The sequence below is a fragment of the Sus scrofa genome, chromosome 6 (genome assembly GCF_054392235.1).
Source record: "Sus scrofa isolate SSC_HxYL_T2T_F1_AM1 chromosome 6, Sscrofa_HxYL_maternal_Yorkshire_Landrace_v2.0, whole genome shotgun sequence".
NCBI classification, from domain to species: Eukaryota; Metazoa; Chordata; class Mammalia; order Artiodactyla; family Suidae; genus Sus; species Sus scrofa.
The window spans coordinates 58,950,475-58,974,865 of NC_139388.1; the positions used below are offsets into that span (position 1 = coordinate 58,950,475).

The following is a 24,391-nucleotide window of genomic DNA, read 5'->3' on the forward strand; positions in this document are numbered from 1 at the left end:
TACCACTCTCTGGGCTTGAGGGGAGTCTCCTATCCGGATGTGACAATACGATGACCCGGAAAAGGAGGGAGCCGGGGCAGTAGGGCCTCGGCCGCGACTATGGAGGGAGCCGGTTACAGGGTAAGCACTGAAGACGCATTCTTTTGCTTCTGTCGATGCGAAACGCCCCCCTTCGGTGGTCCGCTTCCTTCTCACGCTTTGCTGGGGTCTGGGAGCCCGGCACATCCTTAACAAAACACACCATTCCCTTAATAAACGCACTGTCACCCTTCTTTCCAAGGCCATAAGGAGACACATATCATTTAGCCCCGCCCACTGAGCTGCCAAGACCCTCTTCCAGCCCCGCCCACTTTGGATCTACTCCTTCTTCCTCTACTACCCCGCCCCCCGCCCCCATTTCCAGCCCCCCTGACGCCTGGCTGGCTGTATTCAGTCTTCTCCACTCCAGATCCCATCACCTAGGTAATAGTACCCCGGGCCCGCCCCTTGGCGAATAGCTCCTCCCTTGGCCTTCTCCCATTGGCTCCCCTTTGGGCCCCGCCCTCAGGGGGGTGTCTTCCCGCGCCTGGGCCCCGCCCTTCACTAGTCCCCATCTCCAGGTGGTGTTTGAGAAGGGAGGCGTGTACCTGCACACCAGTGCCAAGAAACACCAAGACCCAGACTCCCTCATCGCCGGCGTTATCCGTGTCGTGGAGAAGGTGGGCCAGGAGGGAGCAGGGAAGGGCACGGGCAGGTCCAGAGCGGGATGGAGGCGGCGTCTGTAGAATAGTGCAGAGGTCAGCAGTGGGACCTCATGAAGGCTGCGGTGGAGTCTGGAAGGAGATGGGACTTTCTAAGGCTGAGGGTCCGGAACCGGGAAGAAGTTTGGACAGACGGATTGGGGAGTCTGGAGGGGAGCCTCTCCAACCCGTTTCCTTCCCTCAGGACAATGATGTCCTCCTGCACTGGGCTCCTGTAGAGGAGGCTGGAGATTCCACCCAAATCTTCTTCTCCAAGAAGGTAGGCCTCCCTTTCTTCCTCCTTCTCCACTTGCTTTTCTCTTGGGGAGTGGAAGGCATTTGAAGGACCTGGGTACAATCCCAGACCCACCCTTGGAGCATGTGTGACCCTGGTTGGGATCTGAGTGCTCTTTGCCCTTGGGTTTCCTCTTCGCTGTGAAACGGGGCTGAAGCTGCCCATTCGCAGAGAGAAAGCAGACTCTGAGATCTGTGTCCATGGGGACAGCTGCCTCCCTCCTCAGCCCCCTGCGTTGTCTTCTTGGGAGAGCCGTGCCAGGGTGCAGGAGGCCAGCGCAGCCTGTGGATTCCGGTTCTAGCCCATCAGAACTTGACAGAGTGTGGCACTGTCTCTTGGGCGTGTCTAAGAGGGAACAGGACCTGACAGAGTATAATCACCCCCTTTGCCAGGATTCCTTCCTTCTCCGTGTACGAGACCTCACCTTTCCATTTCCAGATGTCTTGTTGCCAGGCCTTGTGCTAGATGGTGCTGGGACCTAGAGATAAATCCACCCCAGACACTGCCTAAGTCTTCCCTCTGTTTTTGACAAACCAAGACATAATGAAAGGAAACCCCTTTCCTGAGGTCAGGAAGGCTGGGAGGTGTTGGAATTTGGATGTGAACCCAGATACACTGAGCCTGCCTTTTCCTGGGGAGCAGACATTTGGGCTGGGACTCCAAAAATGAGAAGGAGACAAGAATATATTTCAAGGGAGTTCCCCTGTGGCACAGTGGGTTAAAGATCTAGCGTTGTCACTGCAGTGGCTTGGGTCGCTGCTGTGGTGTGGTCCAATCCCTGGCCCAGGAACTTCCAAACTTCCACGTGCCTCAGGAGTGGGGGGAAAAAAAGCATATATATATATCTGTCTTAAAATATGTATAAAATATTTCTGTGATGGCAGGAGAAAGTGTGTTTCACGGTGCAGGGGGAAGTGGGATGTATCTGTAGAGAAGTTTGCTGGAAACACCAGGCTGAGAAGCTTGGCCCCTGTCCTCCTGGGGGCTGAGAAGGACTGAATGGAGGGAGATTGGAGGCAGGGCGGTCAGGAGGGAGGCCAGTGTGAGGGGCCAGAAAGAAGGGGCGAAGCTTTAGCTGGGGCTGCGCGGTTTCAAATGGAGAGTCTGCAGCCTCCCATATAGAAGCTGAAGAAACAGCGACCAGGATTTCGTGTTTTTCACCAACCTCACAGGCGGTCTGAGTGCCTTTCTTGAGAATATTGCTGTCTTCCTTGGCGCTCTCATTTTCAAATTACAGAGACCTGTTGAGGTGGCATCAAGGGGAAGGGTATAAATTCCGGACACAATCAGCTCCAAGGAATACAGAACTGGACTGACAACAAGTTAAGCAAACAAGTTTGTTTCTTTCATCTCATAAGATTCCAGGAGGTATGGGGCTGCTGTCCTTAGTTGGTGACATTGGGGCCTGGAAGTGCTGAGACCCTACCGTGCCTGCCCAAGAAGGCTTTAAATGACTGTTCCAGCTTAAAAGGCCATTGCATCTGCCTTTGAAGGCAGGGAAAATGGGGCCAACAGGGTGCCAATCACATCTTTCCTTCTCATCAGGAAAAGCAAGAGATTTCCCAGAAGCCCCCTGCATTGGTTAGGAGTTGCATTTGGCTGTATATGTAAGAGAAACAGGAGTACTGGGGGGCTAAGCAAGATAGCAGCTCATTTCTCTACTTGACAAAGCCCAGAAGTCAGCAGTACAGGTTTATATATGTTATCAGTGACCCAGCTTCTTTCATTCTTTGCTCTGTTATCCTCAGCTTGTGGCATCCATCCTCAACACATGGCTGCCTCTTGATCCAAAAGGGCTGCTGGAGCACCAGCTTTTTTAACTGTTTTTGCCTACTCTATATGTGTATCACAGGTTGGCCAAGGAGCTCTGCTCATCATGATTACTCAAGGAAGCATGCTGATAGAGCAGCCACCATCTTAAAGATCTCCATTCCTGGTGGCGGAGAGGAAGAAAGCTCTGGAAATCTTGTGCTCACAGTTAAACAGTCCAGCCTGGAAGTGATAAACATCCTAGCTAGCCCTTTGGCCAGAACTAGTTGCACACCTCTACTCAGCCAGGACAGGTCAATGAGCTGTAGTCCTGCTGTGTGCCCAAGAGGCAGAGCTGCAAATATTTGGCAAACAACTCTACTAGCTATCATTATAATTGTATTAACATTGGCCAGGAGTTCCTGTTGTGGGGCAGTGGAAATGAATCCAACTGGTATCCATGAAGATGCGGTTTTGATCCTTGGCCTTGCTTAGTGGATCGGGGACCCAGCGTTGCCAGGAGCTGTGGTGTAGACCACAGATGCCACTGGGATCCCGCATGGCTGTGGCTGTGGTGTAGGATGGCAGCTGTAGTTCCCATTCAATTCCCTACCCTGGGAACTCCCATATGCTACAGTTGTGGCCCTAAAAAGCAAACAAAACAGAACAAAAATTGGCGAAATCATCGAATTTTTCATGTCACAAAACACGAAGGGCAGAGATGGCTTTGACGGGGCTGGTTTGGCAGGATGTGGACAGGTGTCCCTGTCATTCCTTGGCTTTCTCCTCATGGCCCTAGGGTTGCCATAGCTCCAAATACTATATCATCTCTTGACAGCATCCAGAGGCTAGCCTGAACAGGTGCTTACTCCTCTAAGGGCCTTTTTCTCGGGAATTTCCCTTCTTCAAATTCCAACTTCCCTTCTTCAGTCTCCTCCAAACTTCAAACAGATGTGCTCTTACTTCCCACTGGCCACAGTTGAGTCCCTAGGCCACTCAGAACCGTAGGGAGGGTGAGGAAAGCAGCTGCTGGGAGATTTCAGCTTGTGCTGGGGGAGGGCTCTGTCAGCCTGGAAGAAGCAACAGAAATGGCTGTTAGCTAAACCCACAGTCTGGGTCCTTCTAATCACGCAGGGTTTCACTGCAGGAATCAAAATGTTTCAGTTATTTAAGGCAGCAGGGGGCTACATGCAAAGAAGTAGAGGCTTATAGAATTCTTACAAAGGCTGGAGGACTATGAGAAAATAGGACGGACACTGCAGAACTGACCTGCCAAGGGAGCTGCCACCATTGCCAGAATGAGGGCTGTGGGGGATGGGACTGTCACTGGAGCTGTCAAGACCACTACTGTCCAAGGTGCTCTTCAGCCCCTCACTTCCAGGGACTGAGCTGGCCCCGCTGCTGCCCGAGTTGCCTCTCTGTGTGCGGGAAGATAAAGATGACCCCCCTCCTCTTACCTCATCAGCCAAACACCAGCCAGAGAGGCAGGAAGTTGCCTTTATCTGATTTCTGCTTTGTAGATCTGAGTGCATCTGATTGGTAGGCTCTTATCTTGTGCCTGGAACCCTAGCTGCAAGGGTTCCAAGGATCCTGGGAAATGTAGTCTTTAGCTTTTTAGTCTTTGCCATAGAGGAAGGCACTCTAGCTTTGAATGAATTTAGTCACTGCAGTCTTCACACACTCTGTCCCCTCCCTGTCCTCCTCCCTGGCCCATGGCCAGCACCATCAACTTTTTTTTTTTTTTTTTTTTTTTTGGTCTTTTTGGCTTTTCTGGGGCTGCTCCCGCGGCATATGGAGGTTCCCAGGCTAGGGGTCCAATCGGGGCTGTGGCCGCCAGCCTACACCAGAGCCACAGCAACGTGGGATCCGAGCTGCGTCTGTGACCTACACCACAGCTCACGGCAACACCGGATCCTTAACCCGCTAAGCAAGGCCAGGGATTGAACCCGCAACCTCATGGTTCCTAGTCGGATTCGTTAACCACTGTGCCACGATGGGAACTCCAACTTTTACTGCACTCTAACCCTCAGCATGGCCCTGAATCTGCCCAGCAGGCCCCTGAGCTCTTAACACACCGCCACCAGCCCCATGTTGGGTACTTCACATTATTTTCATAACAAACTGTGAGCCAGCTACTTTTTTCTTTTATTCAGATAGAATTCATTTATCATAAAACTCAGTAAAGTTCAAGCTTTCTGAAAATTTAGAATTTTCAAAGCGTGGAGTTCATGTTGGGGCTTAGCAGGTTAAGAACCCGATTAGTATCCATGAGGATGCGGGATTGATCCCTGGCCTCCCTCAGTGGATTAAGGATCTGATGTTGCCACAGGGTGCGACGTAGGTCATGGATGTAGCTCAACCCTACGTTGCTGTGACTGTGGCCTAGGCCAGCAGCTGTAGCTCCAATTTGGTCCCTAGCCTGGGAACTTCCATATGCTGAAGGTGTGGCCCTAACATAAATAAATAAATTTAATTAAATACAATATTTCCAGGAGTTCCCGTTGTGGCTCAGCAGAAACAAATTTGACTAGCATCCATGAGGGTGCAGGTACGATCTCTGGCCTTGTTCAGCGGGTTAAGGATCTGGCGTTGCTGTGAACGGTGCTGTAGGTCACAGACAGGGCTCAGATCCTGCGTTGCTGTGGCTGGGGTGTTGGCCAGTGGCTACAGTTCCAATTCGACCCCTAGACTGGGAACCTCCATATGCTGGGGGTGCAGCCCTAAAAAGCAAAATAAATAAATAAATACATATTTTTTAAAAATCATTGCAATTCTCAAAAAAAAATAAATAAATGGAATCATACAGTATGTGGTTCTTTGTGGCAAAGAGGAAAATTCATACCACAGCATCTATCAGCAGGGTCTTTCCTTTTTACTGCTGAATAAAATTCTATTGTATGGGTCTGTACACATGCTGTTAACGCATCAGTTTGAAGGAGAGTCAAGTTGTTTAATAATGTATAGTGCTGCTGTGAACACTCGAGTTTCAGTTTTTGCGTGGCCATCCATGTTGGCTTCTCTTGGCTGTACACCCAGGAGTGGAATTGCTGGGTCATATGGTAATTCTGTATTTCACCTTCCGAGGACCTGCCAGCCTGTTTCTACAGTGGCTGTACCATGTTACAGTCCCAGCAGTGTAAGAGGTTGCCGTTTCTCCACATCTTCACCGACACTTGTTATTACCTGTCTTTTTTTTAATGATTTTTCTTTTTTTCCATTGGTTTAGTACAGCAAAGTGACCTAGTCGTACATACATACATACACACACACACACACACACACATATATATATATATATATATATATATATATATATATATATATTCTTTTTCTCACTACCTGTCTTTTTTTATTCTTGCCATCCCAGTGGGTGTCTGATCGTGGTTTTGATTCGAGTTGCCCTAGTAACTACTAACTACCTATTTTAAGCACAGTGACCTCTAGCCCTCTGTCTGCAAAGCACCCCAGCCCCTGCTTAACTCCCTGCTTCCCACGTGGGGGTGCTTTGGTGAGAGCCACTGTGAGACCCAGTCACCCGGCCCAGTCCTAGGCCCTGGCTGCAGTGGGTGGCCCAGAGCAAGTGCTATGGCCTCTTTGCATCCCAGTCCCCCTCTTTGTTCGCGGGAGTACCTTCCAGGGTGGCCTCGAGGCTCAGCTCTGGAAACTCTCAATCCATGAGCCCTCAATCCCTTTTCCTTTCCTCCCCTAAGGATCCCAGTGGGGGTGACTCCTGCCCCTCTGAAGAGGAACCGACCTTCGACCCTGGCTATGAACCCGACTGGGCTGTCATCAGCACCGTGCGGCCACGGCCTCGCCACTCAGAGCCCACAAGAGGTAGGCTGAGCAGGTGCTGCTGGGGGCAGGTGGGTGGAGATGCGACTTACCCTCAGTGGTCATGGCTCCCCGGGCTTTGCTACCCACAGTCAAGATGGCCACCCAGCACTGGCCTTCCGGTCCTAGGAGAGTGGGTGGGTCTCGGGGGGTTCCCAGCATGGCCAGGTCTCCAGGGGTTCCCGTCTTTGCACATCCTGCCAGGCTCCCCCACGTTAAGTGCTGCCTCTGAAGTCTTTGGGCTGTCAAAGTGCCAAGTGCAAGGTGACAGGGTAATTTGGGTGCATCACACAAGGGTGCTGGAGACCCAGAGGAGGTATCTCACCCCCAGGCAGAGGTGGTGTCAGAGGCTGGCTCTGCTCTGAGGGGCGCTTGGGAGTTTGCTCTCCCAGCAGGAGCAAAGCCAGCGGCCTGGGGCGTGTGTAGGAAACCTCAGCCTGTTGTCGAGGCTCAAGGGTGGGATCCCGAACGAAGAGAGGGTCGAGGGTCGGAGGTGAGACGGACAGGGTGGGAGGCCTGGGGCTGGCTCGAGGTGGGCTCTCAGGAACAACCGAGCCGCCCCTGGCTCCCCCGCCTGCTCCCAACGCTGCGCTGTCCCCAAGGTGCAGAGCCCAGCTCCCCCCGGGGCTCCTGGGCCTTCTCGGTGAGTCTGGGGGAGCTCAAGTCCATCCGCCGTTCCAAGCCGGGCCTCAGCTGGGCATACCTGGTCCTGGTCACGCAGGCCGGAGGCTCCCTGCCCGCCCTGCACTTCCACCGCGGGGGCACCCGCGCCCTGCTCCGTGTCCTCAGCCGTTACCTGCTCCTGGCCAGGTGAGCCTTCTCCCAGCGCGGGCCATCCCTCCATGGCTGCCGCCTTACCCCTCAGGGCTGGAAGGAGACACAAGCCAGTCAAAGGCCGAAAACGAGAACTGGGGGTCCTCTGAGGGCCTAGCGGGGTGAGGCTCCTGCGTCCTTACCGCTGCGGCCCTGGTTGCTGCTGTGTGGCGTAGGTTTGGTCCCTGGCCCAGGAATTCCCACATGCTGCCTATGTGGCAACAAAGAAAAAAATACAACCCCCCCCCCAAACTAGAGTGAACCTGAAGTAGACGTTGCAACTCTCATTTAAAAAAAAAAAGAAAAGAGGAGTTCCTGTTGTGGCGCAGTGGTTAACAAATCTGACTAGGAACTATGAGTTGCGGGTTCGATCCCTGGCCTCGCTCAGTGGGTTAAGGATCCGGCATTGGCAGTGAGCTGTGGTTTAGGTCGCAGACGCGGCCCGGATCCTGAGTTGCTGTGGCTGTGGTGTAGGCCAGCGGCTACAGCTCCAATTAGGCTCCTAGCCTGGGAACCTCCACATGCTGTGGGAGCAGCCCCAGAAAAAGACCAACAACAACAACAAAAAAAAATAGACAAAAAAGAAAAGAAAAAGAGAACTGCCTGGCGTGTATAACGGGCAGTTTGACATGAGGCAGAACCCGGACCCAGGATGCAGTTGCTCTTTTCCCTCTAAGTTTGTCTCATCCTCTGGGGCCCCAGTGGATAGAGAGCACCTCTCTCCCCACAAGCAGCATCCTGGGGCCGCCTCCCGTCGGCGCCATCCATGAACCCGCCACCCCGGGCAGGGAGGTGGAAGGCCCTCGGCCGCCTAGCCCTGCCCGGCCCCGGGGTGGGTCCAGCTCTGGTCTCAGGCCTGAGAGGGGACATTCCCCAAGGGCAGGGGGGCGCTGACCCAAACGTGGGGGCTGGGGGTGTCCCTGGGAGTCACCGAACGGCCGCCCCCAGTTCCCCGCAGGACTCCCGCCTCTACCTTGTCTTCCCGCACGACTCCTCGGCCCTCTCCAACTCCTTCCACCACCTGCAGCTCTTCGACCAGGACAGCTCCAACGTGGTGTCTGTGAGTCCCGGCTGGGCTGCGGGGCGCCCGGCTGCGGGAATGGGCGGGGAAGGGGGGCCGGGAGGCGGGCCGTGACCGCTCCCGCCCTGTCCCCAGCGCTTCCTCCAGGACCCCTACTCCACCACCTTCAGCAGCTTCTCCCGAGTGACCAACTTCTTCCGGGGGGCCCTGCAACCGCACCCGGAGGGCGCCTCCCCCGACCTGCCTCCGGCCCCCGATGATGAGCCTGAGCCTGGGTTCGAGGTCATTTCCTGTGTGAGTCTGGGGGTGGAGGCTGCTACTCTCTGGCTGTCACCTCGGGCACGTGACTGCATGTCCTCAGGGAGAGGGGGTAATGGCCGAGCCTTCCTCATCGGGTTGCCTGGTGACTCTGCGCATTGGGCCTGTAGCCTGTGCCCCTGGGGCCTGTTTCTGGGGGTGACTTTTTCTCTGACCCAGGGAAGGAGATGTGTCCTATCCTGACTGTTTTGTCTGTCCGTCCGGCTAAGAAGGGCTCTGACGGGGCTGGGGAGCACCATGGGGCCAAGCGGAGCCATGTGCTCATAAGCCCTGTGTCCCAAAGGTGGAGCTGGGGCCACGGCCAGCCGTGGAGCGGGCACCTCCGGTCACAGAGGAGGAGTGGGCCCGCCACGTGGGTCCCGAGGGCCGTCTGCAGCAGGTCCCTGAGCTGAAGGCCCGCATCTTCTCAGGGGTGAGGAGCCGAGTGAGTGGGCAGGGCTGGGCAGGGCCGGTGGGCGGCCAAGGGGAGGCCCCTCTGAGCTGCCCTCCCTTCCCCTCCAGGGTCTGAGCCCCAGCCTTCGGCGCGAGGCCTGGAAGTTCCTCCTGGGGTACCTGAGCTGGGAGGGCTCTGCCGAGGAGCACAAGGCCCATGTGCGCAAGAAAACGTGAGTGAGAAGCCGTGGCCCCCGGCCCGGCTGGGCGCCAGCCTCTGGTCTCCCCCGTCTCCTGGGTTGACTGGAGTTTTTTTTTTTTTTTTTTTTTTTTGTCTTTTGTCTTTTGTTGTTGTTGTCGTTGCTATTTCTTGGGCCGCTCCCGCGGCATATGGAGGTTCCCAGGCTAGGGGTCCAATCGGAGCTGTAGCCACTGGCCTACGCCAGTGCCACAGCAACGCGGGATCCGAGCCGCGTCTGCAACCTACACCACAGCTCATGGCAACGCCGGATCGTTAACCCCCTGAGCAAGGGCAGGGACCGAACCCGCAACCTCATGGTTCCTAGTCGGATTCGTTAACCACTGCGCCACGACGGGAACTCCTGACTGGAGATTTTTGTTTTTGCCTTTTTGTCTTTTTAGGGCCGCATCCCCGGCATATGGAGGTTCCCAGGCTAGGGGTTGAATCAGAGCTGTAGCTGCTGGCCTACACCACAGCCACAGCAACACCAGATCCAAGCCATGTCTGAGACCTACACCACAGCTCATGACAACACCGGGTCTTTAACCCACTGAATGAGGCCAGGGATTGAACCTGCGTCCTCGTAGTTCCTAGTCAGATTCATTAACTGCTGAGCCACGATGAGAACTCCGACTGGAGGTTTTTGATCAACGTATCCCAGTGGGCAGCCGGGCACCAGCATGCTGCAGGCACACAGATGGGCTTGCTCCCCAAACATCCACCTGCACACACAGGAGATGGAGGCGGTGGCCCTGCACCTGCCCGGCCCATAGCCCATCTCCGATGCCATTTTCCCCCTGGCACCATGCACGTCTTTCCGTGATGACCACTTGGCACCAGGCTTCCTAACCCCATGTGGCCACCTCTCATTGTTCCTGGTCTATCTTGTTCTTCTGCTGTGTGTCCTAGTCCCTGCTCCCCCACTTCCTATGCTCTGTCCAGTGGGGATGACAGACTTAGAACAAAACCCCTAAGAGTGTTCAGTGTCAAGAGAGAAGTCAGGAAGGGGAAGCATGGGGGTGGTGGCGAGATGGTGATAACCTGGTGGCCCGTATGGGTCTGCGTGGTCAGAGGGCAGCTCCAGGGTGGCGGCATGCGCCGAGCCCTGGAGGATGAGGAGGCGGGGGACAGGGGTGTTCTTAGGTCTCACCTCTTCCCACCCCCACCCCCAGGGACGAGTATTTCCGCATGAAGCTGCAGTGGAAATCTGTGAGCCCCGAGCAGGAGCGCAGGAACTCATTACTGCACGGATACCGCAGCCTCATAGGTGGGTTGGGGGAGACCAGAACCCAGCGGGGAGAGGCTGGAGGGAGCCCCCTCCCCTCCAAGACCCAGGGCGAAGTCGCCTGCGGGGGTGGGTGGGGGGTGAGATGGGGGTGAGCAGGGATGGACGGGCAGGGGAGGGGGGATCAGGGGAGGGGAGCTAGGCTCCTTGGGTTCAAATCTGCCATCTCCTCACTATGAGGTCTTGGCGAGTGGTTTTACCTCCCTGGGCCTCGGTGTCCTCATCTGTTGAGGACGCGGTAGCTGTGCGCTGCTGGGAGGGTGCGGCCAGCGGGTGAGCCTGGAGCGCCGCTCACGTGAGAGCGTTTGGAATGGTTTCTGGTTTGGGTTTCTGGTCGAGCCATCTCTGCCTGGGATGCAGGCGGCCGGCACGGACAGGGCCCCTTTCCCACCTTTGCGCGCTGCGCCCTGTGCCCGCAGAGAGAGACGTGAGCCGCACCGACAGGACCAACAAATTTTACGAGGGCCCCGAGAACCCGGGGCTGGGCCTGCTGAACGACATCCTCCTCACCTACTGCATGTACCACTTCGACCTCGGTGCGGTGCGCGCGCAGCCAGGGCCGGGCCGGGCCGGGGGCGGGGCCTTCCCTGGGGGCGGGGCGCCACAGGCCTGGGCCGGCCCCTGACCGCGTGTCCCCCCAGGTTACGTCCAGGGCATGAGTGACCTTCTCTCCCCAATCCTCTACGTCACTCAGAACGAGGTGGATGCCTTCTGGTGTTTCTGCGGCTTCATGGAGTTGGTGGTGAGGCTCAGGGCAGGGGCGGGAGTCGGGCCCCCTCGAAGGCTCGGGGGCTGGCGCCTCACGTGGCCCTCGCTCCCGCAGCACGGGAACTTCGAGGAGAGTCAGGAGACCATGAAGCGGCAACTCGGGCAACTCCTGCTGCTCCTGAGGGTGCTGGACCCGCCGCTCTGCGATTTCCTGGGTACTTGTCTCTGGGCGGGGCGCGGGGGGTGGGGAGGTGGGAGGGTGGCCCAGGCCAAACAGGAGAAACGTCCCGGCAGAACCCAGAGCTGACACGTTGCAGCAGGATTGCCATCTGGAGCAAAACCTCCGCAAATGCAGAGGTGGGTGCCCGCCCTGGGCCCCACTGCCCTGTGAGCTCCTTCGTGTCCTGCAGACTTCAGATGACCGGGACACGGTGTCCAGCTCCTCACCTCCACCCAGCTCTTACCTTTCCCCACCCTGAGCCGGGATTGGACAGTGGTTCTCTGGGGTCCTGGGGCTGGAACTGCCACATCTGGGCTTTCAAACTGGTCTGCATTGGAGTTCTTTTGTGGCACAGTGGGTTAAGGATCTGGTGTCATCATTGTAGTGGCTTGGTTTGCTGCTGTGATGCAGGTTCATTCCCTGGCCCCAGAATTTCCACGTGGTTGCAGGAATAGCTGGGGGAAAAAAAAATTGGTCTGTATTACTTGTACAATGTGAAAAATGGAGGAGTTCCCGTCGTGGCTCAGCGGATTTAAGAATCCACCTAGTATCCGTGAAGGTTCAGTCAGGTTTGATCCCTGGCCTCACTCCACGAGCTATGGTGAAGGTCGAAGATGCAGCTCAGATCCCACGTTGTTATGGCTGTGGTGTACACCTGCCGCTGCAGTTCCAATTAGACCCCTAGCATGGGAACTTTCATATGCTGCAGGTGTGGCCCTGAAAAACAAAAAAAAGCAAAAAAAAAAAAAAAAAGGCAGAAAATTCAGTTATGAGAAAAGAAAGTAAATATTGTCATTGATAATACTGTCCTTCTGAATGTAGATGATGGTAACCTCACTTACTTTGGGGCATTTCTTTTTTTTTAATGGCCACACCTACAGCATATGGAAGTTCCCAGGCCAGGAATTGAATCTGAGCTGCAGCAGAGGCAGTGCCTGATCTTTTAACACACCGTGAAGACAAAAACCAACCAACCAAACAAAAAACTCTCTTTGGAGTTCCCGTTGTGGTGCAGCAGAAGCGAATCCGACTAGGAACCATGAGGTTTCGGGTTCGATCCCTGCCCTTGCACAGTAGATCTTGCATTGCTGTGACCTGTGGTGTAGGTCACAGACATGGCTTGGATCTGGCATTGCTGTAGGCTGGTGGCTACAGCTCTGATTGGACCCTTAGTCTGGGAACCTTCTTAGGCTGCGAGTACAGCCCTAAAAAGACAAAAAAAATAAACCAAAACCCAAAAAACACTGTGCCAGGCCAGGGATTGAACCCGTGTCTTCACAGTGACCTGAGCTGTTGCCGTCGGATTTTTTTTTTTTTTTTTTTGTCTTTTTGCCTTTTTTTCTAGGGCCACTCCCACTGCACATGGAGATTCCCAGGCTAGGGGTCTAATCCGAGCTGTAGCCGCCGGCCTACACCACAGCCACAGCAATACCGGATCCCTCTGAGCAAGGCCAGGGATCGAAGCTGCATCCTCACGGATGCTAGTCAGATTCGTTTCTGCTGAGCCACGATGGGAACTCCCAGTGTGATTTCTTGGAGTCCAGTCCAACCACCCTGCACTGTGAATTAGAGCTGGGCTGGAGTTTGCTCCTGGCTGAGCTCTGCCTCCATCCCCGTCCTCCCTTAGATGCCCAGGACTCTGGCTCTCTCTGCTTCTGCTTCCGGTGGCTGCTCATTTGGTTCAAGAGGGAGTTCCCCTTCCCGGACGTCCTGAGGCTGTGGGAGGTGAGCCAGGCGGTTCGGATGGGAGAACTGAGGAGAAAGCGATGGGCGCTCTTGCCGATGGGCGGGCCCCAGATGTTGGTGGGAGGTGGGCAGAGCGTGGGGCAGGCCTGAGTGGGACCTCAGGCAGGGCCTTGGCCGTGACCCCCTCCCTCCTGCACCACTAGGTGCTGTGGACAGGGCTCCCGGGCCCCAATCTGCACCTGCTGGTGGCCTGTGCCATCTTGGACATGGAGCGGGACACCCTCATGCTTTCGGGCTTCGGCTCCAATGAGATCCTCAAGGTGAGACCCTGGCTCCCTCCCAGTCCGCACCCTCCCCTTGCCCATCCTGACCTGCATGGGGGAGGCACAGCAGCTGGGTGTGAACTGGGTGGATGCTGGCGCTGCCCGCGTGTTACAGTCCCTTTCCGTGGTAGGTACTTGAAACAGGAGTATTGAAAGTATGGTTGGCTGTGAGATGGGGTTTTTTTTCTCCTGCCCCATCACATCCCTGGCTGCCAGCAGTGCCCTCACTGAGCCCTTGGCCCCCGCTTGTTGGGAGGAGCCTGCCCCTCCCCCAGTGCATTAAGGTGGGGCGGAGCCGCGGGGGGTGGGACCTGGCCCCCTTTTCCTTCCCCGTAGCGGGTGCCTGGCAAGGAGCGTGAGAAAGCGTGACCTCCCCTGATCGCCCAGAGCTCCGTTATGAACCCCGAGAGGGCCAGCCGGTCTTCCCTCCAGTGTGTCCCCAGCACGAGGAGGCACAGAGTAGGCGCCGGGGCGGTGGTGGCTGAGGGCTTGCAGGCAGGCAGGCCTGACCCGTCCCCTCCCGCAGCACATCAACGAGCTGACCATGAAGCTAAGTGTGGAGGACGTGCTGACGCGGGCCGAGGCCCTTTACCGGCAGCTGACTGCCTGCCGGGTGAGTGAGTCCCTGACCTCTCCCGAGAGCCCCCCCAACCCCCTTCAGACTGCTGACTTTTCGCTCCCTACCCGGGACCCCTCCAGGAGCTGCCCCACAATGTGCAGGAGGTCCTGGGTCTGGCGCCACCCGCAGAGCCCCAGAGCCCGTCGCCCCCTGCCTCCCCACTGCCGCTGTCGCCCGCCCGGGCCCCGCCGGCTCCGCCGCCCCCTGCGGACACAGTCCAGCAGCCGGACAGCAGCTTGGAGATCCTGCCAGAAGAGGAGGAGGAGGAGAGCGCGGACTCCTAACCCAGCCGCGCGACAGCCGCCAGCTCAGTGGCAGACACTCTTCAGCTCTCACCCCACGACCCAGTCCCTCCTGGAGGCCGGGGAGGGGAGGGGAGGGGACTGGGTTCTTGAAACTGACACTTTTCCTGTCCAGTCGGCCTCGAGTAGGTGGAGGAAGGCAGCCACCACGTTAGCTTGGCCCTGGATGGGGAGGGGGTGGCTCGGGGTCTCCGCTGACCACCCTGCAGAGTCGTTGTCTGACCACTGTGACCATGGCCGGGCCAGGGAGGCATAAGAGGAGCCCCCTCGGGGTGAGTGGTGGGGTTTGTGGAGGCCAGGCTCCCTTACCTGCCTCAATTTGGGATTTTCGGAGGAGTGAGGATGGGGTGCTGGGGTGTGGCTGCCACTTAGTAGATGAGCAGGGCCACATCCCGGCCAGAGCCGAGAAGGAAGGGCCTGCAGAGCTGCTCCCTCTGGGACTCTGCCTACCAGCTTCTTGTTATGACAAAAGTAAACTCGTGTTTAACCCTGTGTTGGTTGGGCTTTTGTTACTTGCGTCAGGATCCACCTGTGCCGCGGCAGGGTGCTGGGAACTGTGATACCACTTACCACCGCGTGCAAAGCGGTATCCACCCTGTACCTCTTCCTCCCCCCAGGGCCCAGGAAGAAGTAGGTCAGCTTCTGGGGCTTCAGGATGGGCGCAGCCCCTTCTACCGCCAGGGCGAATGGCTTTGCACTCTGCGAACTGGGGGAGCGACTAAGCCAGGGAGGGGCAGGACCACACAACTGTTTCCAAAAGTACTTTAATACCGGGTTCTCTTTGGGCTGGTGCGCCGAAGGGTTACAGCGAGTAAGTCTGGAAAGTGGCTGCCCCGCCCGCTTCCGAGGTTGCACGACTGGTGGCTCGGCGCCAAGTGCACGTGCCCCACCCGGCTGTCGGTCCTGGGGTTGACCGAGCTGCTGGTCGGCGGGCTGCTCCGACGGTTGATGCCCACGGCGGCACGCAGAGCCGACTTGACGGCCGTCTCCACCCAGCCGTGCGGGAAGGCCGTGTGCTCGCCGGCGAAGTAGATGCGGCCGTAGGGGACGGCCCAGTCGTGCTCTCGCTCGTCGTCCTCGTCCTTTTGCCAGAGCGTGGGCGGCTGCAGCACGAAGCCGCCCTGGCTGTGCGGGTCCTCCCCCCAGCGCTTGATGACGCCGCTGCCGTCCCAGAGCCGGTACACGATGGGCCCGTGAAGCGCCGCCACGTCGTTGAGCGCCAGGCGCAGCGCGTCCCGGGTACTCAGGCCGGCGAACGTGGCCGCCTCGTCGGACCACGTGTACGAGGCCAGCAGCAGCGCGCCCTCGCCGGGCGGCGGGTAAAACATGGCGCGCGACGGGCGGTCGGTGTTGGAGTGGCCGCCCTCGATGTGCTCGTCTTGCCAGAAGGGCCGGCGGAAACTCAGGAACACCTTGGTGGCCGGCAGGTAGTGCAGCGCGCGCACCGCCTCCTGCCGCCTGCGCGTCAGCGGCGGCGTGAAGGTTATGCGCTGCAGCGCCGGCCCGCTCACCGTCAGCAGCACCGCGTCGGCCGTCAGGGCCTTCAGGGTCCGGACCCGGCTCCAGGACTCAATGTGCACGCTCACCTCGCGCGTCCCCTGCTTAATCGCCACGACAGGCGCGCGCAACAGCACAGGCCCCGACAGCGAGCTCAGCAGCGCGCGCGGCAGCAGGTCCCAGCCGCCCACGATGCGGCTGTACCTGCGGGTGGGCGGGAGCGTGACCCGGGCTCTTGGGCCCCGCGCCTCCCGCGGTGCTGCCCCTACCTGCCCTGGCCCAGCCGCCCCTTCAGCCACTCCCTCTCTCCCTCGCCTCCCTCTCCGGGACCTTTCTTCCTCCCCAGGCCCTGGGCTGGGAGGGCGAGTGTGGCCAGGCCGGCACACCTCTCCGCCCCCTGGGGCCCTGCTCTCGAACCCCAGGCCGCGCCCTCCCGCCAGCCCTGCCCCGGCGCCCGGCCCAGCGCGCGGCCTCACCGGAGCTTGTCGTTGAGGCAGCTGTGGGCCCGCAGGGCCTCGGCGAAGCTGAGGTAGAAGAGGCCGTCCTTGGACATTACATCTCCCAGGAGCCGCACGGCTGGCTGGCTCAGGTTCCCCTCGCTGAGGAGATACTCCTGGGGGACGGTTGCGGCCCAGGTCAGGGCCCAGGCTGGCTGCACCCACCACCTCCGTCCCGCCTCCCAAGGGGGCCGCTCCCCGCGGATCCCCTCTGTTCAGGGAGGTGACTCGGTTTACCATGGTTCCCTGGGCCTAAGCGGCCCGACCCCCCCCTCTTGGGACAGATGAGGGAAACCGAAGCCCAGAGAGGGAGGGGCACGTCTGGCCCTCGTCAGGCAGGGAGGCGGTGGCAGGCCTGAGGTCCCGGGCTCCTGCCCTCTGACTCCCGGCCCAAGACCCCCGGCGCCTTCCTTGTCTGCATTTCTCAGGGACGCCGAGGCCCCCACTCACCAGGAGCGTGTGCCTGTCAAACTTCTTCATTGCCTTTCTGCAGCCCAGTGTCTTGAGATCTTCAAGGGCCTGCGGTGGAGCAAGCAGACAGTTTGTGCTGAGCTGTGGGGACCCGAGGGGGGCGCCCTGCCCGGCGTGCAGTCCGGCGTCTCTTCCTGCTCCTGCTGCCCAGGGCCAGACGTTGCCCACGCGGTGCCCTCAGCCTTGGCCTCCACTGCAGCGCCGCGTCACCACCCGGGGCAGGCTTCCCCGGTCTGCCCTCCCCCTCCAGCCCCAGCGCTCTGTACAGGCAGGGACGGCGTCCGTCTCAGTGCTGTGTCTTTCTGGTGCCCAGTAATTATCTGTCACCTGGATCACCGTGGGCACAGACAGAAGTGGAGTCCCTTCTGCCACCTGTCCAACAGCCCTGGCAGTGCCAGCCTTCGCGGGGCTCCCCAGCGCCTGGAACCAGACTTGCAGCCCTCAGCCTGCCCCTGCCAGCCGCTTGGTCACAGTCACCAGCTCTTAGGGCAGTTCTGGGTCTACAGCCTAGTGTCCAGTCTCAGAACACCCTCGGGTCTCCCCCACCTCCATGCCCCTGCACTCGCTCTCCCTGCCTCCTCTTTGCCAGGCACCCGAGGAGCCATGCTTGCTCTGTTCAAGCCTCCTCTCCTCTCAGAAGCGTCACTGCCCCTCCGATTTCAGCCCTCGCCTTTGTCCACCTGGCCTGGCCCTGGTGGCCACGGAATTCCCTGAAGGATGTGTCCCCTCGCTGGCTGCTCACGGCCTTCAGCCCACCCTCTCAGGGCCCTCTGCACCGGGCAGTGCCAGGGCACAGCAATGGCCTGGCCTCAGCGCCCACCCTTGGCCAGGAGGGGAGATGGACAATTCAGAGCTCCCAGAGGAGGATGAGGCTGGCCCTTCCCTGAGGGGCATCAGGGGCAGCTGCCTGGAGGAGGGAACCTTGGAGCTGTTGCCTGAGGGATGAGTAGGGTTCTCTGGGTGGGAATGAGAAAAGGTCTCCGGGCAGGGCAGGTGGCATGGGTGTGAGCTGGCGGACAAACACAGTGGGTATGAAGGAGTCCAGAGCTGGGGGTGTTGGGGCCACCCGGTTTGGGGAAGGGTAGCAAAAATGTCATGGAGGAGAGAGGGTGGGGCTAAAAGGGTGATAGAGACCAGACCACTCAGGGCTTGGACCTGAAGCTGAAGCCTGGGGAGCACAGGGCTGTGGGCAGAGAAGGGGCAGGGTGAGGATGCGGGGAGAGGCCCTGGCCTGGGCTGGGGCCAAGGCTGCGGGGACACAGAGGTGGGACCAGTGTGGGAGAGTTAGGAGAGGAGAGCAGGGGGTGAGAGGAAGGCAGGGGCAGCAAGGGAGGGTGGCCCCGGGGGTGGGGGTGATGTGAACGGGGGGGGGGGGAAACCCGGGGGTGTGAGTAGGTTCCAGGAAGAGGCCGAGCTCCATGGGAGCTGGCGGGTCCTGGGGGGTGGCAGATGTAAAGCAGGGTCTCAGGAGATGGGCTTGAAAGACATAAGCCTCAGGCCATACGTAGTTGAAGCCAAAGGCGTAGAAAGGTGGGTCTGTCCAGGCCGGCGTGTGGGTGAGAAGGGGACTGGGGATCGGAACGGGTGGGGTCTGTGGGGAAACGAAAGATGGAAGAACCAGCGACGGACGGACGACGGGAAGGAAGGGGAAAGGAAGCCGGGCCGGGGAGGAGGCGAGGGGGCGGGGGACGGGGCCGCGGGCTCCTGGCCGCTCCTACCCTGTTGAGAGCCATCTGGAAGATTTCTTCGGGCGAGCGGCCCTTCTCCGTGGGCTGTAGCTTGTAGCCCAGCTTCTCGGGCATCTTCTCCACCACGTAGTTCCGCAGCTTCACCTCGTTCACCTCGGTCCACGTGTTCTCGTCGTACTGGGTGAATTTGGTCAGGTTGAGGCCCAGGCTCTTGCAGAGCTGGTGGAGGATCCTGAGGGGGCGGGAGACGCTGGTGAGGCTGGGCAGCAGGGTGGGCGGCCCTCTCCCCAGGGGGCTGGAGAGGGAAGGGGGAGGGCAGGCAGCTGGGGATGCGGCCGGAGCTGGGCTAGATCTGGACTGGACCGCGCTAGCGATAGGAACAGTGGGGAGAGTGTGGGAAGGCTGAGGGCGCTACGGCTCTGGGCTGGGGTTTGAGTGGGAGTTTGCCTTCACCAGGGTGGGGGGGCGGGGGGAGGAAATGGGGACAGGGCGGGGGTAGACGGGGTGGGAGCCTGGATGGGGAAAGGACCAGGGTTGGGGAAGACAGAGCCGGGGCTCTGGAGGGGCTGAACGCAGCAGCCTGAGCACTTCAGGAGGTACAGCAGTGGGGCCGGAGCCGAGAGGCCCTCACATGGGGTTAGGAAAAGGACGGAGGTGGAGGCTGGGTCTAGACCGACTTGCTGGGGCACTCCAATTGGGGTCAGCGTTGAATCTCGTGCTGGCACTGAAGCAGGGACGGACCTGGGGGTCTGGTTGAGCCTGGGCAGGGAGGTGGGGCTGGGGCAGCCTGCACCTGCCTGGCGGCCCGGCCAGGTCTCACCTGTGCGAGCTGGGCATGCGCATGGCTCCCAGCTCCCCAATCCAGCCTGTTCTCCGGTCCCGGTAGGTGAAGATGCGGCCCCCAATCCTGTTGGCTGCCTCCAGGACGGTGACCTGAGGGACGACGATGGGCCGCCCGCCCACAGGCAGGGTCCTTCAGCTCCTCCCCTTAAGCCCCCCACCTCCACCCGGGTGGCACCACCCCTGGCCTTCCACCCCCATAGCAGCATAGATGGAGAGCTTTTCTTTTTTTCTTTCTTTTGTTCTTTGTTTTTTGTGTGCGTGTTTTTGTTTTGTTTGTTTGTTTGTTTGTTTGTTTGCCTTTTAAGGCCACACCTGCAGCATATGGAGGTTCCCAGGCTAGAGATCGAATTGGAGCTGCAGCCGCCAGCCTACAGCACAGCCACAGCAACTCAGGACCCTTAACCCACTGAGTGAGGCCAAGGATTGAACCCGCATCCTCATGGATACTAGTCTGGCTTGTTTCCACTAAGCCACAACGGGACCTCCAGGAGCTTTCTCTTTTTGGTGGGGAGGTGGAAGGGGGCTAGTGGGAAAACAGAACATTAACAGGAAGGCTGCTGGCCAGGTTTCAGAGGGACTTCCCAGCTCAGGGGGTGGGGAGATTTCTCACGCGCACCAAAGCCACTGGCCTGGCCCACACACATTCTGGAATTTCAGTGAGGGGGACGGTGGCAGTTGGACTTCAGAGGTACTTCCCCTTGGGTGGCGTTTCCAACCCCACCCAGGCAAGACGGCTGCAGGATGCTTCAAGGGACTTCTCTTAGGATGAAAAAGGGGCAGGGCATGCCAAAGGCCCTGCAGCGCAGGCAGGCTCTCCCTCTGGGTTTCCCGTTAGAGCAGGGGGTCCCAGACCCACTCTCCAGACCAGGAGGAAGGCATAGCTCCCTCTCCCCGCCTCCTGACACCCCCACCCCTCAACAGGGATGCGGCCAGATCCCTCCACACTGGACTTCTGGCTGCAGCAGGAAGGACTTAAGGCAGACCGAAAGCAGCACTTCTCACCTTGTGTCCGGCATCGCTGAGCACCTTGGCGGCCACCAGTCCAGCTACACCCGCACCAACCACAATCACCCTCTGGGGCTTTGAGGTCCGATTGAGGCCCAAGGTCACGACTCGGAGCAGCTGCTCGTAGTCAGGATCATGCATGCATTTCTCGAAGGGGTCATGGCTGTGGGCGGCCTGCCAGTCCAGGGAGGCCGCCAGGCTGAGGAAGACGGGGACCAGGGCGAGGAGGTGCCAGGCTGGGGAGGGGGGAAGACAGGGTCAGTGGCAGGTCAGTGGGTGTCAGGGGAGAAAAGTGGGTTCTGTCCCCTCCCCTGCTTACTTACCCAAGGTGGCCATGACTCTGGGGGATGATGTCTGGGTTGGAGGGGAAGCAAGGGCTGCTGTGACAGGAGCCTGGGTCCCACCCTCGCCTCACCGCCACACTGTGGGCTGCCCCGCTCCCACCTCAGCCCTCGCCCCACCCTTGTCTGTGGCCCTGGGCTCCCCTGTCCGCCCTGCTCTGCTCCCCCCGTCGGTCTCTTTCTCTGTCTGTCCCCATCTCTCTCCCCTCCTCCCTGTCTCCCCTCTCCCCTGCCTCCCTCTCCCCACCTATTTCTGTGGGGCCCAGGCTCTCCGCAGCCTCCTTGCTACCTCGACTTCAGCCAGCAGCAAGAGCTCTCACCTCTGCCCCCTCCGCGTGTCTGCTGAGTCCCCCCTTCTCTGGCCTTAAAATGGGCTGAGCCCCGCCCTCCCCACCCTTTTGGTAAATCGGGCTGCAGGGAAATGAAACTGCTTTCCTGGGAGGCAGGAGGGGCAGATGCTGAGGGTCTAGCAGAGGCTGGAGGGGCAGGTGGGGAAGGGGTGTACAGGAAGCGAACCAGGCTGCTTTCTTCCTCTTGCCCCAAATAGTTCAAGGGTGGTCAGAAGGCTGGAAGTAAATGCTCAGGTAGCCGTGCTAAGGGCAGGAGCTGTCCTCTGGTGGCAGGGCTGCTATGTCTGGCCTCTCCTGTGCCCCCTCTGCCTCCTTAATGCTCAAGGCAGGAGGAGACAGGGTCTCTGGCCTTGGGGCCGCATGTTTCCTTCGAAAGCCTCTGGGTCCCTCTGTGGGTCAGCAGTCTCTGTGCCCTAGGGGCCCTCGCTAGCTCCCCTCCCCTCACACATGGCTGCTCTGAGCCTGTCTCCCTGGGTGCAGTGGGCACCGTGGGGGGACTCGCAGGCAGTGGCCCGCAGGGCAGCGGCACGAGCTCTGGACCAGCCTGCCTGGCTCCAGAGCCTGGCATCTGCCAGCGGGGGACTTGGGGCCTTCCCCTCTCTCGGTGGCTGCTGTCTGCCTCCGCTGAGTGGGGGCCGCTACAGTGCTATGGGGATGGGGGGTGAATCCAGGTTGGGCCCCCCACCACGGCACCTGGGGTGGGACTGGAACACGCTTCTTTGGAAATGCCAGCTGCCGCTGCCGTGGGGGAGCCCAGAGGGGTTCTGTGAGTGCCCCCGACCCCAGCCCTCACAAGGAGCCCTTCTCACCCCTGCACTGAAAACCACCCACCGTGACCCTCAGCTCTGGCCAGGGTGGCAGGGGGTAGGGGGACCTCGGAGAAACCTCTGCCTCTCTCCCAGCCTTTGGCCGATGCCCCCTGCTGCTGTCTGTGGGTGCTTATCTCCTGAGGGCGGGCGGTGGGCAGTGAGAACAAGATGACCCGGCTTCAAGCGGGGGGTCTCACAGCTTTGGGGCTTTAGCCAAGGGGACACATGCCAGGTCCCCTGAAGTGGGTGGGTGCAGAGAGGCTATTTTGGGGATTGTTCTTGGGCGGGGGGGAAGGAAAGTTGGAGGGCGGCAGGTCCTCTGCAGCGACCAATGGAAAAACCCCAACAGTAAATCAAACAGGGATGTGGTTTGATGGAGGGGTGCACACAAGAGTCAGAAAACATCTGATGTGAGGGAGTGGGAGGCAGTGACTAAGACGGAAGCAAAATCAGTGAGCTGGACAGAGCCTGGAGGACTAGAGAAAGGCAAGGGACAGAGTCAGCAAAAAGTGGCAGTGTGAGGGACTGTCCCCTCCCTGGGGTGGCCTGTGCTAGAAGCTCTACACTCACTGTGGACCTCGCAACGCTGCAGGGGACAGAGGAGGAATCTGGCACTCAGAGGTGGTGGGGGGGGGCGAGGGGCTGCATGCAGGGAAGGATCCCAGGACTTGCCCCAGATCCCACCTGCTTCATCCATGATGACAGTGAGGACAGGTGTGCCACCTTGTCATGACCTTATGTATCTTCTGGTTGGGGGAAACGGTGGAGCTGGGGGTCCAGCTGAGCCCAACGCCCCCCATCCCCTGCCCAGAGGCCCCTCTGCTCTACAGCCTCGCGGCAAAGTCCCACACAGCGGAGGGAAGCAGGAATAACATGGAGGCAGAAAGGGGTGGAGGCAGCAGAGCCAGGAGGCTCTTGGGGTGTGTCTGGGCAGGGAGTCCCCAGAGCAGCTGGGAGGACCCTCCCAGGGTCCCTGGGTTGACCTCCCACACAGGGTCATTGCTCCCAGTCCCGCTGGCTCTGGGGTCAGTGGAAGGAATGCAGGCCTCACCCAGGAGAACCCATTCAAGAAGCCAGTCCCCTGGCTGCCGCTCTAATGACTGTGGGTACCACTACCACCGTGGCCTGGATACTTCCTGGGTTCTGCTTCATTTACTCCAGTGACAAGTGACAGGGGGCTGAGCAGTCCTCATTTTATAGTGGAGAAAACTGAGGCCCAGATCAGGCACCCGCTAAGAAGTGGCACAGCCTGGTTCCAGGGCTGTTTTGTTTTTGTTTTGGCTGCACCGGTGGCATGTGAAAGTTCCCGCACCAGGGATCGAACCTGCGCCACAGCAGTGACCCGAGCCGCTGCAGTGACACCACCGGATCCTTAACTAGCTTCACCACAAGAGAACTCCCAGGCCTGTGTTCCTAACGAGCACGTGGTGATCAGCCAGGCGCTCTGGCTCGAGGACCAGAGGTGGGGGTGCCCCGTCTCGGTGCCGGGCAGGCGGGACCACTTCTGTGGAGACCGTCCTGTGTGGGCAGGATGTCAAGGGGCGTCACCAGCCTTGACCCATCACGTGCCAGCAGTGCTCGCCCCTCTAGGCCCAAGTAATGTCTCCGGATATTGCCAACGGCTCCCGGGGCGGCAGGGGAATTGCCCGGGCTGAAAAGCACTGGGCCAGGGTTAGGTTCGTGCTGGGCGGGATGCCCAAGAATGGCCAGATATGGTCCAGGAAAATTGGCAGGAAGAGAAATGCAGGGAGGCCGGATGGCAGAGGTTGTTTTGGGGTTAGGAGGCAGTCATTTGGGACGGCTTTGGAGCAAATAACTGGAACTTCCAGTCATTCCTGACGGCATCGAGGAGAGTGATGTTAGGGGTTGAATTTAGGGTGCGGATCGGGGTCAGAAGAAAGAGCAGTGGATTAGGCCAGGTTTCCTAAGCCTGGGGGAGGAAATCGAGGGTAGGGGCAGATGGTGGGGAAGACCTGGGCCTTCCCACCGAATCAACTGTCTGCCTCAGCTGATTTGGGGTTAGGTTTGCCTTTTTTTTTTTGCTTTTTAAGGCCACACTGGAGACATATGGAGGTTCCCAGGCTATGGGTCAAATTGGGGCTACAGCTGCTGGCCTAAGCCAGAGCCACAGCAACATGGGATCCAAGATGCGTCTGCGACCAACATCACAGCTCATGGCAACGCCTGATCCTTAACTCACTGATCGAGGCCGGGGATCAAACCCACAACCTCATGGTTCCTAGTCGGATTCACTTCCTCTTCGCCACAACAGGAACTCCGGGATTGTCTTTTTTTATGATGGAGTTTCTCAAAAACAGTGTCAGTCCTTTCAGATAAAAAACTGTCTTCAGGGAGAAGACCCCACCTTATTTGGCTTGCTTCTAGAAC

The 24,391-nt window shown here is 59.0% G+C and overlaps 2 protein-coding genes across 18 annotated transcripts in view; one reads left to right on the forward strand and one right to left on the reverse strand.

Annotated features, from left to right (window-relative positions):
• Positions 1 to 75: 75 nt before the first annotated feature.
• Positions 76 to 14,994, forward strand: TBC1D17 (TBC1 domain family member 17). 4 transcript variants are annotated; one of them, XR_014806490.1, is made up of 17 exons: positions 76 to 120; positions 600 to 698; positions 925 to 999; positions 6,474 to 6,597; positions 7,197 to 7,404; positions 8,356 to 8,467; positions 8,564 to 8,722; positions 9,030 to 9,158; positions 9,248 to 9,351; positions 10,532 to 10,626; positions 11,005 to 11,180; positions 11,286 to 11,386; positions 11,468 to 11,567; positions 13,200 to 13,297; positions 13,462 to 13,578; positions 14,108 to 14,194; positions 14,281 to 14,994. XR_014806490.1 is itself a non-coding variant. In XM_013998674.3 (17 exons), exons 1-17 carry the CDS (start codon positions 100 to 102, stop codon positions 14,482 to 14,484), a joined length of 1,950 nt encoding a protein of 649 aa, XP_013854128.3. In that variant the 5' UTR covers positions 76 to 99; the 3' UTR covers positions 14,485 to 14,994. The 4 variants fall into 4 exon arrangements, 1 of the variants encoding a protein (XP_013854128.3); XR_014806489.1 differs by having other exon boundaries at positions 11,064 to 11,180; positions 11,339 to 11,386; XM_013998674.3 differs by having other exon boundaries at positions 11,064 to 11,180.
• Positions 14,995 to 15,250: 256 nt separating this feature from the next.
• IL4I1 (interleukin 4 induced 1) overlaps positions 15,251 to 24,391 on the reverse strand; it is a 39,355-nt gene continuing 30,214 nt past the window's right edge. For 11 of the 14 annotated variants that reach the window (XM_003481897.5, XM_084961596.1, XM_021094764.2 and 8 more), the window contains 6 exons: positions 20,501 to 20,739; positions 19,476 to 19,588; positions 18,686 to 18,887; positions 16,947 to 17,015; positions 16,476 to 16,612; positions 15,251 to 16,203 (listed from right to left, as the gene is read on the reverse strand). In XM_003481897.5, the coding sequence (XP_003481945.2) occupies positions 15,267 to 16,203; positions 16,476 to 16,612; positions 16,947 to 17,015; positions 18,686 to 18,887; positions 19,476 to 19,588; positions 20,501 to 20,739 (1,697 nt within the window). In that variant the 3' untranslated portion in view covers positions 15,251 to 15,266. Of the gene's footprint in view, positions 16,204 to 16,475; positions 16,613 to 16,946; positions 17,016 to 18,685; positions 18,888 to 19,475; positions 19,589 to 20,500; positions 20,740 to 20,826; positions 20,999 to 21,091; positions 21,196 to 24,391 lie in introns of those variants that run through there. The other 3 variants (XM_005664754.4, XM_005664753.4, XM_084961599.1) reach the window with 3 other exon arrangements.

What these genes read in the sequence shown, in the direction of transcription:
- TBC1D17 (XM_013998674.3), top strand. Translation starts at nt 100, where the DNA reads ATGGAGGGAGCCGGTTACAGG. An exon ending in CATGTACCACTTCGACCTCG is followed by an intron (nt 11,181 to 11,285) that starts GTGCGGTGCGCG and finishes GTGTCCCCCCAG; the next exon opens with GTTACGTCCAGGGCATGAGT. An exon ending in GGCAGCTGACTGCCTGCCGG is followed by an intron (nt 14,195 to 14,280) that starts GTGAGTGAGTCC and finishes GGACCCCTCCAG; the next exon opens with GAGCTGCCCCACAATGTGCA.